Raw genomic sequence first — 21,878 nt, forward strand, 5'->3', positions numbered from 1 at the left:
ATTAGGCTTCTTCCTCGGCGAAACGGTGACATTGGAATTGCCGTAAAGGTGCGAACTCGCGACAATAAAAAATGATCTAAGACGCTTCTAAATCACACGTTAATGAATCGAGTGCGGTAAAGGAATGAAATTTAATGAGCAAAAGGAAATTAAAATCTTCTCTTTGATCAGGATCTGCCCTAATCTTTTGAGTGCAGCTTCGTTTAACAAAAGATTTCGTGATTTTCAACAGTAACTTAGACGTAATAACCTGTAGGTAACGTCCGCTCAGCGGTCATGTAGATATCAAAAGGACTATTTGCGAACTATGAAAATGAATAGCTTACGAGAGTAATTGTCGTTTATAGACGTATCTTACTGATACACCCTGAAATAGGCACGTCTACCACTCTACCATCTACCATCCGGTGCATGTAATATTTACCGCCGCGCAGTACGACGGTACTGGAATATAGCGGCAGCCAGTGTAACAGCCAAGGATCGATATCTATAAGCAGTCTTTTCTTACGGCTTAGATCTTACATTCTAAATATACGGACGAGGCACGCGCATATTTGTGATGGATAGAATAAGATCGCGAAAGCAAAGTAATTGAGTAAAAGTAAAAATGAAATTAATAGTCATATAGTCGTGAGTGCAAGATTTCTTTTTGATTTATATATTTTACGACGCCATTTTATATATACGTTCTATATGCGCGTTCTATAACGCGATAAATTAAAACTGTGGGGGATATATTGACGGTACGACCAACAGGCACGCACGCACCATGCGTTGTAATTTGTTATACCTACGAATTATCGTGGAAAAAAGTCGAGATAAAGACTAGTGTGTTGTTTCGATTGTGCGTTCCGGCCGGGGTTTCCGCGATAAAGTTAATAAATGGTGCACGCGTAGTTCTTAACTTCACTTATCACATCGTTCTGGTTTAATGGGTAAGCTCATTTGTTATCCATCATTGTAGCTACTTGCACCGAACATGTTATGATTTTTAACACGATAGCAAAAGAGATCGACATCCATATTCCATATGCGTTTGAATCGCATAAAATTGATCCGCATAAAAAATTGACGAAGTCATGTCCATTTAATAATAATCTGTGATACTACGGCATTGGTTAATTGACACTGTAAATAATGATATTATACATTGATATAACTATAAATAATTGGCGAAAGTAAAATGTCGTTCATATCTGATAAAATATATATTGTGATGCTCGTACCTACTCGTGTGGGATTGCATGCGCATTTTTCGAAGATGCGAAGATGAAACTAATACGTAGATAGAAAAGTGGGAGAGGTTTGACGTAACATGTGCGAATACAGAACAACAACGTGTCATTCCTGAAAAGGGATGCCTTCGATATTTTGATTCTACCAATATACTCTCCGTGGTGGATATTTTTATCCTATCTATATTTTATCTTTGATACCGTATCTATATCCTATTTTTGTGACGTATCGATGAATTCACTTCCATTAAGAATATTAAATAATAATGTTAGCGTCTTTTACAATTAATTTTTTTGTAATTAAAGAAGCGTGTGTGATATACTTTTTATTACATCTACATGTCTAGTCAAGTGCAATCTTTTTTTTATCTTTTTATTCCTGTTGTTTCATATAAATATGAATATGAAATACGAATTGACACGAAAGCGTTACATTTCATCTGGCGGGCGAAAAAGACATTCGCTGGTTATAAAGACATTAACTTCAATGAAAATCTTTCCGTCTTCAAAAGCTACAATATATCTGTCTGAATAAATCGCAGATATAATATATTCGAGTATTATTTTAATAGCATAATATAATATATTAATTTTAAAGGTTTTTAATTACAGAATGTGGTCTTTTATGTATCATTAATATATTATTTCTATATTTGAGAATTGAAAAGTGTCATATTAATGTGATGAAATAAGAGTATATCGAAATTGTAGTCAGTATTTCAGTACACTGAAAGCTCTTGCTTTTAGAATTTCACGTACGATTGCGTGCAGCGTATCTAGAAAGCAGGACGTAATTCGTGAAAAAACACATTTATGTTTGAACTAAATATGGATTGTAACATGGCATCTAGGACAGTAGGGCGTGATTTACACGCATCTGCTTCTAGGAAATTCTATTTTAACGTTAAATTATTTTCACTCTTTACGATATACATATAAAAGTAGGTATAATTAGTAAGTATTTTATATTTATCTTGTGTAACTAATTTCACGTATTAAAATACGATGGTTGCTACAAATCGATATTGCTAAAATAATTATATGAGGTATTGTTCAACTAAAAATTTTCTTTAATAAAGCAATTGTTAAAAGATGTTTTTATGAAAGAAAAACAGCATATATGCAGTGTATATGCGTGATTTCAAGAGTGAGCTATATTTTCGCGTTTCTCGCTACATTTTTTGGTCATTTATGGCATATGTCCATTAAATTCGACATTCGTCACGCCATGTGTCTGCACTGTTACTATCTTCCTCCAGCTGATCGTTCCAAGTTTTATGCATCGATAAAAATCCTATAAATTCTACAAATCATTGACGATCGAGAATAAAATTATATCTCGAGTTTATAATTTTACGACTTTATATTCGTTTTTTTACATCTTATATATGAAGTGTCATTTGTGTGTTGCTAGATATACAAATATATAGCTTGTTTTTTATTAATCAAAAGTTTATTGCTGTTTTATAATAACAATATGAGATGGCCAGTAAAGTTCTAAACAAATATCGTTCTAAGGTTATACGCTAATTACGAGAGCTAGCTTTTCATAATTCAGGGCAAGATTAAAACACGCGTATACAAAGGCGATTACAAACGGATCTTTTGAGATTACACGTTTTATGTATGCAACGTATATGCGGAATGATAATACAGATGTTACGTTCATTAGTCATTAGGGTTTTGCACATGATCTTCTTGAATATGATATACATCTCTGCAGTGTCATGATTTCCTCCTCCGATTATTCCATTTGAATCACAGATATGAGCGTTCCACTCAATAGCTCGTGAGAGCGGGATAGATTACACGGTAGGAGCTACAAGTACCAGATTCTATATATATATATATACCGCCTCAAGACGCGTATATGCATATGGAACGCTATGGAGCGGTGTGAAATCTCCTTAGGTTAAGCTACACTTGCTGCCAAAACTAACATGTCCAAACACGTACATGAAGTTATCGCACCATATATGTAGCTACATTTTAAGCCATGTGTGTGATAGGAGTTTGCGTATATTATTACGTTTATTTAGTAGTACAAAGGATATCTCATACAGCCACCGTACAATGTATTATCTAACATATTTTGGATACTAATTAGAATTAAAAATCTTTGGACGAAAATATTAAAATCATTTTCGAGAGTTTTCGAATTATAAGCGATTAAAGTTGGTCAATGCTGTCGTATAATATGTTTATACGCGCTTATCAATAAAAATCAACAAAACACATTAATTAATTTTTAGAATATATTATTAAAGTATTATATGGTGACCGCGCGTAAAACACTCTGTAAATAAATCATAAATTTGCATATAACATTATAGTTATATATTACACATATATATTTCAGAACAAAATATCTGTTTATATGTATGTGTATATGTGTTAGCATAATTGGTAAATTATATATAAATCTGTATTATATCTTATACGTGTCAACGTGTTTAGATATTCTATCATTTGATTTGATTTGATGATATTTATTTAAAGTATAATATGCCTCTGATCCTTTGTATATTTCGTGAGCACATATGCACGAGCACCAAGATTCATACGATATATAGAGAGATGAAATTTTCTCGCGCTATGTCACTGGTGTCAGAACCAAACACGTATGAAGGACACCTATGAAACCATCGTAGAATAATGGTAACCTCTTGTCTCGAGGATGCAGTTTATAGCTTTACTGTTAAAGAAGGCGCGATTAAAGACATGCTTGCAGAACAGTCAAAGATTTGTATACATCAATTGTTGCATATAACTAATTCGAATGTCAATGACATTGATTTTTATGTAAAGTATATAATATTTATTAGAATTATTGAGAGATTCGAGTCAGTAATAATTTTTAAAAAATTGATATGATAAATAAATATTAAAATTATGATGATTGTCTAATCTCTAAGTGTAAGATGCAATTTTAAAGCGCTCTTGTGTGCTTAAATAGAAACTTATGTACTTTATACGTGATTAATGTATGTATGTTAATAGCGTTCTACCTTTTTTTTTTTACTAAAACTGGTATTCGCTGTGAGGATGTGTATTATTGCATGATCTTTGAGTTTTTCCCTCCCAAATACTTCCATAGTTATGCTGAAGTTATGTTGAACTATGCGATTCTATACGGGGCGATGCTGCGCATCTTCGAATCTCGTTATCCGTATTTCCACTCCGCAGCGACGTTAGTTCCATTTCAAATAACTTGGTAGTACGCTTCAGTGATCAGGCCGATAATGCTTTGGAGATGTCGCGTTAGTTTGTAGCTCGTGGAGAATTAACGCCACTCGAGGACTTTTCTTGACGTGACTCGCGCATCCGATTTTTCCGTATAACTAGCCAGGTTATAAGAAAGTTAAAAAAATAGTATTTTTTTCGCAAAAAGATGCTTTGATTAAAAGGATCGAAATTTTGTTCGCAAGAAAATGCTCATCATATTTCCACCAAAGTTACAATGATGACGGACGATTTAATATCGCTCGCTACCACTCGGCGAACGACAGGCAGACTGAGATCAGAAAAGATGTCGGTCGTAAATGGATGTCTTGTGTTGTGGAATAACGAGCGAAAGAATGTGAGAAAAGAGGAAGTGAGGTCGTATTGGGGAAGATGCCCCGACGTGGTGGATTCCACAGTATAGCTGGTCCGCCGCCGACGCCGTCGGCCAAACTCGAGGCGAATCGATCGCCTCTACCTTCGCCTTCGCCTTCGTGAACTGGCTCGACCATAAATCACGCCGCAATATGTCGGTATCCCTCCAAAATGGCCTTGAATATTCGCTAGCTGTCGAATGGCATCAGGATGGAGAGCGACAAGATGCGGAACCAAAATGAAGACGGCAGTCGGGAGCGGATCTTGGCAAGAGGATCGTGTTAGCCTAGATTTACTTCGCGAATCGATCATTTGCAGCACTGTGTACTCTTAATGGATCGGTTTCTGTTTGTTGTACGTTAGTCTACGCAGATCTGTCTATCCTCGATATGTATAGGGCGCCTCTATTATGTAAATGAAGTAACGTGGTAGATTGGTATGCAACGTCAAGTTCGGCACCTTCGGTCTATCTTTGGGGAATATGATAGGAAGACAATAATAGTAGTAGACTCTAAAAGCTCTCGGCAAATTATCATTTTTATTTTTACGTTATAATTTATTATCGACGTTTTTTTTACGACCAATTTTAATTGCGTATGGGAAAAAGAACCATTTCAAGCCATATTTAGTTCTGCAAGTATTGATTATTTGTTAAGTAGCTTTTAGCGGGAAGGCTGAGAACTTGGAGAGAAAATTAATGCTTTGAATGGAATGAAACTTTCACGTGTCGGTTATAAATGGAGAATAATACCCCTATTTACGTCCATTTTCGACACTCCGAGATATTCTGTCGCAGGCAAATTATCGGGCTGAACGCGATTATACGCGAGGCTCTGCAAAACCGCGCATCCCGAACTACTGGTCATAATAAATCAACCGTTTTTGCAGTCCGATGTATTTGGCGTCGAGCTCAAGCCCCCACTAACCCACGGATCCCACTAACGCCGCTCACTTGGCACATTGCCATTTTGACTAGAATGCCCGTTTCAGCAAATGACAAAATATGCGTTATTAGTACCATTGAGAACGCGTATAATATTTTTTGCAAATGATCGCATTTTTCTCGATTCGATATCAGAAAATCATCGTCATAACCCTTGAGGATAACTTGAAGCATGCACGCAAGGTTACATTGGAAATATGAATTCAAGTGGCGAATCGTTTCTTCCACTAACACATAATGACTATAAAATTTGCGCAAATTTAAATAAATCCAAAATTGCGTTTTCCATTATAATATTTCATCACAACAATATTTAAACGTATTTCGTATGATACTATCTTTCGTTTTAGTCACGTTGGATAAATTTCATATTAATGGAAATTTATTTCCAATATCAAGATCATGCAACTTCAATCGAGAACACATTCGCTTCGAAACTGAACGTTCGATGTATGCGTTTGGCCGGCTAGCTAAACAACGTGTTTACTAGCAACTGACAACGCTAACCTCTTCGTGGCATGTTAGCCCTGATTGCAAAGCACCACGCGACTCGGGTTACAACATTCCCACCAATCGACCGCAGCGATAATTACTTTTTGCATCTACATGCGAAATTCCAATCAGCGAGCTATTCGCGAAAACGCTCGTTAAGGTGGGATATGAAAAATGGAATTTCCGTTAAAGCGGTTTTCAAAATCCAAAAGAAACATATGGATTTTAAAAGTCTACCACAGTTTTGTTTATCCCTGTAAAAACTCAATTTTCTCTTCCATTGGAAATAACGTGATGTTTATCGAGTGAACGAGTCGGATGAACATTGAAACGCAGTCATGCACGTATTACTGAAACTTGTTTGATTTCTATAATCCTATTCATTATTTAAAAAAAATCTCTCTTTTGTTAAATAAGTTATTTGTAAACTGAATTTCTGCTTTAATACAATTTATTTTTCTTAATTTTCTGTATATTTTTATAAAATAGAACATAACATTTATTGAAGCGAACAATCTAACTCTAGATGAAAAGTAACGTTGATCACTGCAGTTTATGCAATGTGAATACTATTATACATATATATATATATATATATATATATATATATATATATATATATTCATATATATATATATATATATAATATATATTTATATTAAAGACCTCATCTAGCAAGTGGATAGAAAATCGATTTGCAGAGTTTCTAATATTTCGGTGGAATCTCGTTGCATTCGCTGCAAGTTCTGTTCCCATGCGTATCGCACAGAACGCATTTATCGAATAGTCGGGTATCTCTATCGACCTGTGTCGCGGGAGCGTTTATTAACAGCGAACCGCTCTTATCGAAACAGAACGTTGAGCCGTTCATGAAACACGATACACAGGGGAAAAGATAATTCGCCACCAGTTTTCGTTGGAAATAAGAAGCCGGACGACAGCGAAGATTTATGGTCCACCGTTTAAGATCCAGTTCTTCCTTCTTGAGCTTTTCCATTTCGCGCGTATAATACTGCCACGCATTGGCGAGGAACCTAGCAATCTTTCGACATTTAATCTATATAAGTGATAGCGATGAGCCCAACGTGATAAAAAGTTTTATACTTTTTATATAGAACGCATGACAGAGAGAGAGACTTTTTTTTAAATAATTTATTGTTAATTCTGCAAATAATATGTATGTACAAATATGCAATTAAACAAGCATGTATTTATTATATAGAAGAATATTAATTCTTTTCGAACTTTTACCAAGTAACTATTTAAGTGTTAAAGATATTCTATTTCTGCTTAATTCTCTACAAATGCAGATAAATTTACTTTGCTCAAAACTGATATGCTAATCTCGTACATACGAGAGACTCGGAAACAAATTTTTCTGCATGTCCGGATGTGCGGACCGTGTTCTCGACTCCGAGATTTTCCATTAACCACGGTGGAATTGGATTCACGAGGATTTGCGAAATGGAAAATGCGTTCGAGAGGCTAAATAAATCTGGTATAAATCTGACGTCATAGAGCCGCGAATTGCGAATCTGCAAGAGGGGTCAGAGGCAGTAAAAGGCGGTTGTTGCCTGATAGAGTGGAGAAAAAAAAAACACGTGATTTTGTCGAATTTATCTTACGGGTTTTTATCAGTCCTGCGAGAAGTTGCAGAATCGAATAGAGCGATGACGGCACTAAAAGCTCGAAATTTTTCATTTGGCGATATCGGAGCGAGAGTTAGCGTTCTGCTTTCCTCTCCAAAGGGAAAAGATAACGTTATATCGAAGTTCGCGGATGGACCGAGCGATTGGAACGACTCGAAAGAGGCGGGACGCTGAAAGTTTTCAGTCCAATTAAATTTTTCTCTTGTTTTTTTTCTCAGAGATCGAGCGAATGAGATCTTTCCGCTTACGTGGATCGATTGAAAACAAGTTTTTCTAATTTTCAAGGATGATCGAATGTTTGTCCGAGGCCCATTATTCTTTGCTCCTTTTTTCTTCCACGTTTGAAAAAGCCAGTCGCGAAACGTATGCTCCGTTTACCATATCGTAGATTGACATTCTGCGACAGTTCAGTATATAAATCAGCAGCGATTGATGATGGATAGGAATTGTGTGTATGTGCGCGTGTGTGTATGTGTGCATTCGTCATTCATTGTATGTCGTAGATAAGCAAAGAGTCCTCGAGAATCGCTCGTACATGCTATTTCAGATATAGCAATATAGCATTTATCTCTCAGATTAATATAATAAATTGCCAGTGATTTATGAGCTTTATGTTATGAGCTTTAGTTTTGATAGTAATAATAATGTACGAGAAGCATAATCTCGGCGTTTTGAGATTTGCATTTCGTAGATTACCATTTTATATTTTAATATTTATTAATTTTTCGTACAAATTTCATAATGATAATATTGTAAATATATGAATGAGAATGATATAGCGAGCGTGCATTGCGCAGGTGAGAATTCGATTTTATAATAAAGATTCTGTTTCGGTACTCGGCAATCTCCACTCCGTGGATTTGCTCTCGTAGAAACGTAATGCTTCTCACAGAATACGTAGAATACGTAGAATGAGAAGACTAAGGCGTTTCCTCGCAAACTCCATATGCGTTCGCTTTTGGTCTGTATAGCTGCGGCGGGTCATTGGTCTAACGCACTAAAAACTTGCCGAAGAGAAATTCAGCGAAGTATGCAGGATTTCCTTTTTAGAAAGACGCAGGGCATACAGGCACGGGTCGACTGGGCGATCTACGTTTGATCGCAAGATAGGTGCCTGTTTCTTTCGTTCTGTTCAGTACCGGTTTGACTGGATTATGTGAGATACGGCGATCCCCTCAACTTAATTGACCCAGGATTTTATATATATATATATATATATATATATATATATATATATATGAGTACACTTATTGCTATATAGCGATGATAATTTTCTTTGGTGGATATATCGATTCTATTCTTCACCCTTCGTATATGTCTGCATCGATTAACGTGTATTGCTTATGCGGAGCGCTTTTACGATAATTGTTATGATAACAGCCAAGTCCCTGCTTGTTGTTTCGGTAGGAATTTTACGTTGGGAGGATCAGCTCCGACGTCTTATGCAAATTAACGCGATTCCAACTTAATAGACCCGTGGTACCAATTACGCCAACGTTGTTCTATCTCCCAACCGTTCTTGTTTCACAAACACGTTCAGCCATTCTAGATGGTTACAATTACTTTGATTTGGCGTGCAAGAAATTCACACCGAACATAATTTCGAATAATGCATAAGATTTATAATGTGCAGGATACTATTAATTAAAAATCTTTTTCAACCTATTTTTTTTAAATTTGATTCTCAACTAATTATGCGTCGAAAATGTCGAACAAGCTGCACAGATCCAAAAGCTGTGTAATTAATAGCAATTATTTGAATGATATTTATATAGCAACGTGTTTCGCGCGTTTTTTATCTTCAATAAAAGCAGTAGACAATATAAAATCAAAATAGTATACATAAATTTATTACAGCAATATATATTAATTTAAATAATAAGAGATACAATGTGTATGTATTTTTGTCAAAAGAACTACAATTAACTACAATTAACTAAGAAACAGTCGTTGTACGTAGCTTGTTCGAAATGAGATAAGGAATAGGTGTTCACCAGGAAGACTTTAAAATGGAAACGTGACTCGTTTAGCGGCGAACATACAACCGATTATACCGCACGTAAGTTCGTGGTAAACCGGAATTCGGTGGAGTGCCGAATCTCGTAGGAGAGCTCGCCTCGCGGCGAACGAGGCTTCGGCAGTAGAAATGCGTGGCCGCATTCCCCATCTGCGAACTACCCCATTAACGACCGTTCGCGCCGCGACGCCACCCGGCCCGTCGAGGCTCAAAGCGAAGCACGTATAGCGCTTTATTGGCGGCGATTTCATCCTGTCGCATAAATCCACAGGTTTACGATGTTAATTCAACTTTTACGGAGGGAGGCGAGATCGCGAGCGTGACAATTTTCCCTCTGGCAAACCCCGTTATGCGCTCGGATAGAAGGATACGAATCAGGAAAATAGCGCCGAGTGTTCGTTCCCAACACGATATGTACAGTGCACAGTGCACAGTGCATGATTAAAACTAATATTTATAATCGCGTTTTTCCTGATGAATTCAGTTGAAACTAATCTTTAAAAATAATATGATTCAATAAATAGAGCTTGAGAATTAACCAAAAATGATAGAATGTTCCGCCAATATAGATTATAATTAATAAGAGGAGAATTAATTTGATACACACACGCACGCACACACACATACTCATACATATCTATTACGTCATACAACAATCGTGATTCAATTGAAGAAGTTGAAGTTTGTTTTGAAATACATAGTTTGAGTTTTGTTTCTCGCGGTTCAACAAACGATTCTTAAGATGTGTATTACTGAATCTTGTAATATTTTTCCGAAGGCGACTTGAGAAAAGAACGATTACAGTCGTGAAAAATCTGACTTGAACCATTTGTATCTCGAAATATATGAAATAACATAATACGCGGATATAATTTCAATAATATGTCTTAATTTTCCAAGCTTTCTGATTTCTGATTTAAATCTGATTTTAAAGGCAAGGGTTTCAAATAGTGATCATGAATAAAAGTTGTAACATGAACGAAATTTTGCTTCTTTTCTATTGCTTCTATGGTTATTTTGGATCGATATTTATTGCAGTATACGATGTTCACGTCAACGTTAACGGATCCATCACTGCATAAAGTGTATGATTATTAAACGCGAGAATGGGATTATTACTGTAAGTGAACGTGCTCATAAATGTCACGTAATTCGCAATGCAATTTGCTGGTGCCGTACAATGTCAACGAAATTATTAATCGAATCGCCCTTCTGACCATATGAATTTTGAAGTAACAATGCGTTCGTAATATCCACGTGTCGTAATATTCGCTTTTGTTCATGTAATCCCTGTGGCTTGAGAACGGGGATTAAAACGCACACATAGTAATAACTTGCCGAATTATTACGCTGCCAAATTCTAATTTGTAACCATATACATATAATAAATTAATAATTACAGGGAATTTATTGAAAAATATAACAAGCAGTTGCAAAAGTCTATATATTCAATTTACTGTTACACACGATGTACAACAGTTGTATTTTAATTTAAATTTCCTTAGCAACTTTATTTATTTTATTAACACAAAGTGTTTATCGTCTGATTGTATAATAAATTTATAAAACATACAATTCCCTTATAAATACATTTCGAAACGGATGATAGCGTATTTGTGGTTACGTCGATGGTAATTTGTGAAATGGATTGCAGTAAATTAATGGGTATGTGAAACGGGGAATTAATTAATATCGTACTTTCAGTCAAATCAATTCGTACATCGTTTCGAAACTAAGTTATACGTATTAGATAGACATGTACACATGTGTGTGTCCAAATTTATTTAAGCTAATAAATAATAGCTGCGCTATTTACTTGAATAATATTTGTTATGCAAGATACAGAGTGATTTAAAACAATATCGAAATGTTTAATTGATAAAAGGTATCAACCTAAACGGGGGTTTTGGAGCAGTGATAACTTATGTCCGAAAATGTTTCGTTACATGGCGATAAATCTATATATCAAAAGTGCTTCTGAGTTAGAGGCTATTAAATTTGCAATCAGCTATATTATTTTGAAGGAGACGATAAAAGAAACAGAAAATATTATTCTGATACCCATTTTAATTTTGATTAATCAATATAAAGTTAGAACATAAAATAAAAATATATTATTTTTTAACTTTAGATTATAATAGATGTTCGAAAAAAATTGGTGTTTCTATTTACATTGCTATTTACATTGTTATATTATATTTACAAAATGTATCAACAATGTTCAAAATTTTGCATACGTTCAAATATTTCTGGCTTAATAATGACCACACATATCTTTGCAATTAAAATAGTAAATTATTTTTATTTTGGGTTTTGATTCTCTCTTTACATTGACTGATTAGCATTAAATTGAGTTTATACTATAACAATATTTTTCATTTTTTCTATCTTTCACATTAGTATAAGATAATTCTAACCAAGTTTTAACTCTCAAAGGCGTTTCTGACATAACTTTATCACTACGTAGCGACGAAACACAAAGTTTTCAGATATATAAGTATCCGTTTTAAAAATACTGTACATTACACGTGTTGTCGGCGTTGTTTGTTATACAATCATGATAGTCATATCGATGTGGCTGCATCTTGAATTCAAATCCCAAATGACGAATCATTGTGATTTATAATAAGATGAATGTATAAATGGAGTTATGCTTAAGCAAGACATTATTTAAATCAGCTAAGCTACTTTATCAAAGTTCTTTGCATCGAATAAATTGAAATTGTGAGTCTTCTCGATCACTGTCGTCTGAATGCAATAAAGAATAAATGTAAGATTTTCTTATACGTACATGCATAAATACATATATATATATATATATACAATATATATATATCTGTGTGTGTGTGTGTGTGTGTGTGTGTGTGTGTGTATGTGTAAAAGAAAATGCTGTCTTTTTACGCGTTAGACATATCAGAGAGTTTATTATAGCGAAAGCGCAAAGAGGCGAGCTATATTCTCGCAAAAATTCGGTACGACGCTTCTTGCACGGCTGCTTTTGTATCGAGCGTTCGTGCGTGCGAACTCATGGTGAGTGCATGCTGATGCGCATGCACGACGGCATATGCACACGCTGAGTTCATTTGTTATCGGCACAATGGACAGTAGAGGATTGCCTTACTCCCCATATATTCACCATGTATGGAGCTTCCTGTTTCTCACACACGGGATATGCGTTTCTCGTACCTGCGTTATACTTACTCGGGTGTAATAAGCGTCACGTTAATCACGTTAAACCGCGCAGATTATTTTCCATTATAGCTTCACACAAACATGTGTACGTACATAAATTGATAATTATTAATATTAAAAATTTAATTATCCCTGAAATGAATAGTGGAACGTATTACATATATGTACTGTTAACCGCAGATTATTTAATACGGTCCTGTTTGAATATAATATTTATCGAGTCAGGAAATGAATGCTGGGCTTCTTTATACAGCATATACTCCTTGTATACACACAGTTGTGTAGTGATTTTTATCGGTAAAAGAAGTTACGGCACCATAAACAATTATAGATCTTACTTCTTTACAGAAAGTTGAGGAAGTAGTCTCTGTGCTCGATAAACTAATAGATCTAATTTAAAGAATCCTACGTTAATTTCTTCTTGAATAGAGTTTGCGAAACCGTCATTTATTTTCAATCAGAAACTTTGTAATTTTCAAGAAGGATTACATGTCCTGTCAATCAGAATTCGCATTAAGTCTTTATTAAAGTAACATGGGTACTCGTTTAGCTTGAAACTGAATTTGCAGAAAGACTAGAACCTTTTAATTTTTAATGATAACTACCTCCAACGAGTAATTAGGACTCTTATTAAGCTTTCATTAAAGAAGAATTGATTTCAAATTTATCAAAGTGTTCGCAATCGAAAGGGAATGTAATTATAATTTTAATTACGGTCAGATTTTTTCATGGGCTGCTATAATATTCGTTGGAAGCAATATGTGCGTTTATAAATATTTCACGCGTTAATTCTAATTTCAGATGCAGAGAGCAGTGCTGCTACTCTGTTGGCTGCCGCTCCTCAACCACTGCCACGCCGTAAATCCAGGTAAATATCGATCTATTTCTAGAACAGCGACGTCGGCGAGCACATATTGCAGATAGGCAGATAGGCGTTAAGTATTCGCCGTGTTACCGACGTGAAATCTCGCGGATTCGCGCGCAAAGGGGAGCTAGATTTTATTATTCCGGATAGGCGATTCCTTCTCCGACACGCTTCGGCGAAACGGATTACTGTTAACGCGAACCGATATTGCATACGTCGGTTTAAGGATCCGTTATCGTGCGAACGTAAGCCGCATTTACGTGGCGCATCGGGCTTAACGTATAGCCGGACGTTAGGTGCCTGAACGCATTAGTATCCAGGCAACGTGTCCGACAAAAACAATGCCCCTGTTACCACGAGCCACCGCCGCGCCACGCCGCGCGCCAGCCGGCTTCGGCCAGCTAGCCAGTTCTGTTGGCGAAGTCACGAATTACAGGAATACATGCGTCCTGCTTGTTCTCTCGTGTATATTACACGAGATATGGTAATCGTTGATAACACTCATAGACATATCATGGTTATAACAGATGGAAGTATAAAATACCTATTTAAATATAGGGCACGAAGCGTTAAATTAAAAGAGACCAAAAACAGTTGATTTATTTTGAAAGCTTCTTTAGGGCCCTATCCACGCGTGATCTGCTATTAATTTCCTCTTTAGCCAGTACTTTTCGAGCGTAATATTTAAAGTTATAATGATTAGCCTTAGTATCATTAACTAAAGTAATAGTACTGTTATAATTTATAATGTAGCCGTACCAAGCATCGCCTATTACGGAAGTTTTATTTACGTGTGAGGCGAGCCGTATCAAGTTTTACGCGATTTCATTAGTGGCAACAGCTTATTACGTTAAAACTCATAATATTGAGCTCGTGTACTTTATTATAACCAACATGAGTTTTATACGGAGCGTAAGTGAGCGATTGTAAAAATCCATACGCGACGCTGACGCTATTCGAAGTAATACCATATGTCGAGCGTTATAGCTCGCAGGTATAACGTTACCGTGTACACGTATATTTGCATTTTTCTCGCATGGGTGGGCAGAAGCGACGCGTAAGCGAAATGTCTATATACAAAAAAGACAGCGCTTAGTTATACGTAATGTACTACGTCATATGACGTCAAATGCAGACGCTGAATTATATTCAGCTTGATGGATCGTTTGGTGCGACTGGTATTCATTGCTTTAGTAGACAACTTCGAACCTGGCTCATAAATCAGACATCAATACAATACAAAAGGTTTTTCGAGCCAAAGTTTAGCTTGATAATCGTATTCTTAGTTTATCCCTTAATAATACATAAATCGAGTAATGGCTAGCGAAAGAGCTCTCTTACTTGTCACAAGTTTGGAATTTATAAAACTTTTATTATCACGCTTGAAGACAGCTAGTTCACTATATATAGGAAGCACAATTATTAATAAACATGACGGACGGATGCTATAAACTTAAGATAAGAAAATAAACGCGGTAATAGAGAATTTTTCTTAATTTCGGTTACCGTAAGTAAGCAGAAGACGAAGATTATTAAAGTGCATTCGTGCAGATCAAGTAGAAAGTAGACGAGTGATTCGTAAGCGCAATTTTTCTATAGTGGAAGAGAAAAATAACGAGCTTGGTTATACGCGTCGTATAACTGACCAACGTTATCCGGTGAGTGTGTCACATTTAATTTGGTCGAGCGTGCCGGCGTGCGGAGCTCGCTACACGATATTCATTGCTTCGCTTCGGTCGGCATCATTGAGCCCGTTACGTAGATATGTACGTGTGCATCACATATGCGGTTAACAGCACGGAACAAACGACTCTCCAGTTTCTCTGTCTCTCTCTTTTTCTCCTTCCGTCTCTGTTCTATAACACGTTTTCGCACGTGTCTGTCGGTCACGCGCGTGCAGTGGAAATATTTCGATGGTTTTAACTTGTCAACGTCTAGCAACGCTAGGGTTCATCGAGCGGAATTGCTGAAAATTCCGTCGTTAGCCCTGGAACACGAGCGATACGTTAATTTCTCACTCTCGTTTGCTACTACGTATAACGTTCTGTCGTCACGTCCGAGCGCTTCGGATATCACGTTGTACTCGTGGAAGCAAGTTTAGATCTAATCAATTCAGTCGTCACGCGCCGGAGAATAATTTTGCTCAGTTTCCGTAGGAATAGCCGGAGAAATCCCGTTGTGGCTGCAGGGCAAAAGTTACGCTATTATACGATCTTAGACCGAAGCTAGAATATGCTCGCTTTCGGCTTACCGGAAGTTTAATAATACGGCTCGCGGAAAGCGGCAAAACTTCGATCCAGTCTATATCTCGTCGGATTTGCTCGCGTACTCGCCTACTCGTGTTACACAAGCAAGTACACCGATCTAAGAGTAATATTCATTAAAGGTCCGGCATTGCGCGTACTTGTGAATTCTGGCCGCGCTAAAGCGTATATTTAAGTTGTAATCGTCGTGCAATTACAAACTTTTCCGAGTTTATCTTTCCGAGTCCCGAGTTGGGTGGGTGAACGCTTACGCGTTAGATTTTTCGTGTAATCCGGAAATTGAGCTGGGGTGCCACTCGATTAAGCATGCAATTAATACAAATTTCGAATTTCGAATTTCGAATTTCGAAATTCGAAATTTTCGTGTTTCTATAATATGCATGCAAACGGCGATTCTATATTTCTTTTTCAAACTTTAGTTTATCTGTTTAGTTTATCACAAGCGCACGAAAGGCGAAACAAATAATAGATATAATCGTCTTGGGATTATAAATTTCCACCAGAATTATATTCGCGCTCTACATGCAAAATGTGTACGGTCGATTCAGGTACCATGAGTATAGCGAGTAAAACAAGGTGTTAACTACATTTACATAAGCCGCATTCTCGGTCGAATGTACGATCGGCAAAAACAGTTTGCTGAAAATGTAGTCTTATTTCGAGCTTGTAAATCGTACAACTTGGAAATAGCCTCGCCCTTCTCCGATTTCCGGATAACGTGCAAACGCGCAGGCGACACTGGTATACTTTTAACTGCTTTTCCCAGAAACGCGCCGGCACCGCAAGCACCGTAACTCAATCGTATGTAAATTGCCGGCGGTGTAATCTCGTAAAGCGGCTTAACGTTACGACGAAAGTTTTGCAACATGCCGAGGGGTGGGGAAGGAGGTGCCCAAAACTCACGATATAAATAGACGTAATTCTTTATCCAGGGTAACACCTGGAACGCAAGGTCAATACCTTTCAATTGATCTGGACTATACTTCTTAACCTTATCCGGTCGACTGCTTTCGGTTCTATCGATCCTATCAAGTGGAAACTACGAGACCCGAAACCAGGGCCGATTCGACCAATTGGCAATAGCGCGGTAACGCGGTTTCATTGCGGGCTGCTACTCCGATTGTTTGATGACCTCATGTTGTTATCTAAGTTGCAGCAAACTTTATCTGGCTTCCGAGTAGTAATTTCGGTGCCAACTTGAAGTTTATCCCTTTGTGTCTGTCACTCTGAAAGACGTCCGCGTCGCGATCACCGCTTGGACATGTTATAAAATAATGCAGAAACGTGTTAATGTTTGTCGTACGATTGTGTAAAATTCCATGAGACAGTAATTTTGTCGTTTATAAAATAACGATTTATTAAATCTAACCTAGATCGCTTGTTTTTATTTTTTTCTCATAAATATTGCAATCTTTTTTTTCTATTTTACGCGTACGTTAAATTTTGGGAGAATTTTATAGTTTCTTTTATTTAATAATATAAAAGTCTTGATATATATGATTATGATAATAAAAGACGCGTAACGGCCAAAGAAACGGATAAAGCTTCGATGAAATATACCAGCTGACTTGGTGCCCATTCGTAAGCCGGGGCCGAGTAAAACGCAAAGTAATAACGCGCGAGATTCGGGCATGCCAGATTTATCGCGGCAACACACACCACTGACGTGACGGGAACGGTAACGAGGCTCAACGACAGCTGGTGCACGGCCCACTTCTCGCGAGTGAGAATACGTCCTACAGTCCTACACGTATCAGTTTCCATACACGTACATAACGAATACGCGATAACTGCGCAAACTTTTATCGGTAAAGAAGATTCTCATTTACAGTCTTGAAAAAATATCATCGCGTTTTCATGGATTTTCTCGAAAAATGAATAAACCGTTATTTTACTTTATTTAGTTTTTATAATTTAGGAATTCAACCAAAGAATATACTATCTACCTCTGTATCATGTCTCATATTCTCACCGCAGATTGGCAACCTGCTATCGATGAGTAACATCAAAGAGACACTCGATGAAACGGTCGGTCTGTATGACAAATGGAGCGGTCGTTATAAAATCCTGTATACAAAAAAAAAAGAAAAAAAAAAGAAAATAGGAATGCACGTTTCGAGGTAAAACCCTACGGCTGTTCTACATGGCCATCTCGCAATTCTTAGCGAATATCTGTCACTGCGGAAATTCAATTTCAGGGATCACCGCAGTGACAAGATTAATAGTCGGCCGTTCTGCAACTAAGTTGTGAAAAAATGAATTATTAACGAAAAAGAAGAAATGGAGATCAATACGCTACGTAATGGCGATGGAAAGTTGATATTTCAAATAAGTTAATCAGTTAATCTGTTTCCTACCTCGTTTCTGCGATATAATTTTCATCATCCTACGAATGTTGTATTGTTATAGTTGCAATTTGATATACTGCAAGACAAAGCGCTTTTCACAAAAACCAGCATTACAATTCATATTTTTGTAAGAGATTTTGAATCAATGAAATCCACGTCTTGACTAATTTCAGCACAGATAAACTTTTTTGATTCACGTGAACAAGAAAAGAATTTTAGATATAAAAATTTATTTAAATTACTGTATGAATAACAACAATATTAGATAACATATGGGAATATGGGTATTATAATGGCAAATAATAACCTGTGGATGTGTCCCATTTCGCCAAACAAATACCGGCCGGAACTAGTTTCCTTGCTTTTTCGAGAGGACAGCTTCATTCTTCAAAAACTCCACACAATCTTCCGTATGACTGAAAAAGATGAACGAGGTGCTGGGACGCAGCAGTGAAATTCTGTGAAAATTAAAATTTTATCTCAACTTTCTTGCAGTCAACATACTTATAAAAATTATTGAAACGTAAAATATGACGTATATATAAGATGATTGCTGATGTTTTTTTTTATTTGCTGACATTTTATGGTACATTCGATCTCTTTCAATTCCTTTTGTAAAAGCTTCGGTATATACGTATGAAGCACGCGCTGATGCCGATGAATAAAGGCGGTGGAAATATTGACGAGATTCCGCTTGGTTGAACAAGTAAGGAAGGTTTCGCTACTTTCTGATATCGCGATGGTCCTCGTGGTGGGAACGAGGTTTCGTACAGAAAATCGAGGAATAGGCGAAGAGAAGTTAGACCGATTTAATGCGGCATAAAGGTAAAGAAAAGTTGCGGACTTAACGACAAACTTCTTCGAGTGTCTTGCTGTATCCCTTACCTAAGATGGAACTCCGCTTATATCATCAAACGTGACATTTTTACAAGCTTACAAGTTCCGTCATAGCATTTCTTTGAATAACACTTTGGTACGTGTACCGAAACGAAGTATCGTTGAGATTCAACTCGCCCGAATGAGCAAAGGACCTCGGTTGCAATCGCGGCTTCTAAGAACCGTCTCCCCTGACTCAAGATTACGCCATCGAGGTCTCGCATGATGCATAAACACGAATGCTGGAGATTGGAAAGAACTTACAGTAAGCCGGGAAGTAAATATAGCAATCTATCTCCACATTTTTCTGTTATATATGCTGTACATTTTAACAAGGAAACAAACGTACATATTTTTCCCGCGTTTTGGAGATTTCCGGGCGGAATTAAACATATTTCTTTCAGGCTTGGAAATGAAAATCTTCCGCATAAAATAGTTTACGTAAAAAGAGATGCGCGAAACATTCCACTTAGCTGAGCAGATGAATACGGTTGATTCCCCGCGTTGCTTTAGAAATCATCGCGGTTTGAAACGCATTCACGGAATTATTGTGCTAATATTCGTTTTTGATAAAAAATATTTCCAGAAGAAGAAATTTTGAGCGTAGTCCAGCAAAATCCGTGATGCTAAAAGTTTGTTTTGCATGAAGGATATCGCATTAAATACATAGCTCGCGTTAAACTGTTTATTATATTATAGACAGCATAAATTATAACACGGCATTGCTCTTATAGCTTTGAGTTAAATGGACAAGGGTAGTTGCCATTGTGACTTTTGGTGACTGCAGGTCGTCGATGTGATATCGACGCGGGTTTTGTCATGGTGAGCTATCATTAGCGGAAGAGGTTGGGTAGATCACGAATGACACTGTAACCAGTTTAGACGAGAGTGTTCCTGTGCGTTGGTAATTATTCGGTATGTTTGGCAAACCAGCTGCTTTTAATGGACGGCTCTTACACATATGTCGATGCGCGAAATCGGTCAATACCAGCCCTTTGTACAACAATCGGGAACTTGGCAGATATACGTCAGTTGGTTGCGCAATCTTGCTCCCGGCAACGTGCAATCTGTATGCATCATTGAAACCCTCATCACATCGCGCGATATCATAGTTGATCTTTTTCACGATCTAATATTGATTAACCGCGTAACATATCCATGTATCTTTTAATAGAATGTTGCTTTTAATAGAATATTTGAGTTCTCATTGAGAGGATGAAATATCGCGGGCCGATATTTATTTATTTTTATAATGTCTAAAAAATGCAATCAATGTAACCGCACGATTTTTAATTTACAAATAGATATGCTATATATTGATATTTAATTTGCTGATTGAAACTAATTATGTTTCGATCCTACATTTCCTGCTTTATAATTCTCAAAATAAAATACGATAACGAGGTAGCAAATACGGGGCAGCGTTATTATATATTATATTTTTCGCTAAGTTGATATCTCTGGCGATTTTCCTCTTCGTGTGCTTTCTGTATACGTATTTAATAAATACCTATCTACATTCGCGTAGATGGTGTATTAACGTAATTTTCATTGTTATTGTAATCATTATTATCACGATGTAAAATATGTCATAAATTTATAAAAAGATGATAAAAGTATATAAGCTGAAATAACGTGAAAATGTGTGAACCATTAACCATCTCTATTTCTACACTATATGTTTACTATAAAAGTATCATGAAAAAACAGCATCGCGATATATCTTATATTGGATGTGAGAAGCTTGAGACAGACATTTCAAAATGTCACGTTCGGTATGTGCATGGTCCATACCGGCAATTTGTTTTCAAATGTCTTCACATTTTGCGGCAGCATGAAAAAAAGAAAAGATATTCTTTGGTACGCAGTGTCTGTATTTTTTTTTCATTGCAAATACTATCTAGCTGGTTATCAACCAGAGAGTTTCCAGCGAATACCGTCACGCGCATTTTCCTGTTTTTGCGATTTGCATCTTATCTACAACTCTAAAATAATAATTTTCTTGTTATATACTATTCTAGAACAGCGGCGTTTCTCTATTTAGTTATTCTCTGATAAATTGTTAGCGTCTTACGGAACAAATGCATGATAAAGTGTGTAATTAAGCAAAATAATTGCATTTTATTTAAAAATGTCGAATACTGATCTATGAATAAGGAGAAACTGTGTAACGCGATTTAATTTACTGCTATATAACCATATTTAAAACATGTCTCGAAGCTGTATCGATGTATATGCGCAAAAGATAGATATTCATGTAGATATTTTATAATTGCTCTCTAGCGGATTCAAGTCTTTTGTCGAAGCGCAACTGCTCTCGTAGGAATATGAATGGTACAGTGGAATATCCAAAGTGTATAAAATCTAAATAATATCCACGATGTTTGATATCACAAAATA

General features: G+C 36.5%; 2 protein-coding genes across 9 annotated transcripts in view; one reads left to right on the plus strand and one right to left on the minus strand.

Moving 5' to 3' along the window:
* Positions 1-21,878, minus strand: part of M (zona pellucida domain-containing protein miniature) — a 308,803-nt gene that overhangs the window by 43,524 nt on the left and 243,401 nt on the right. The window lies entirely within an intron of this gene.
* The window catches only part of Sol1, a 238,388-nt gene that overhangs the window by 17,385 nt on the left and 199,125 nt on the right, over positions 1-21,878 (plus strand). For all 4 annotated transcript variants that reach the window (XM_071797777.1, XM_071797774.1, XM_071797775.1 and 1 more), the window contains exon 2: positions 13,927-13,993. In XM_071797777.1, coding sequence (XP_071653878.1) covers positions 13,927-13,993 — 67 coding nt within the window. The remainder of the gene's footprint in view (positions 1-13,926; positions 13,994-21,878) is intronic.

The sequence above is a fragment of the Temnothorax longispinosus genome, chromosome 2 (genome assembly GCF_030848805.1).
Source record: "Temnothorax longispinosus isolate EJ_2023e chromosome 2, Tlon_JGU_v1, whole genome shotgun sequence".
NCBI lineage: Eukaryota > Metazoa > Arthropoda > Insecta > Hymenoptera > Formicidae > Temnothorax > Temnothorax longispinosus.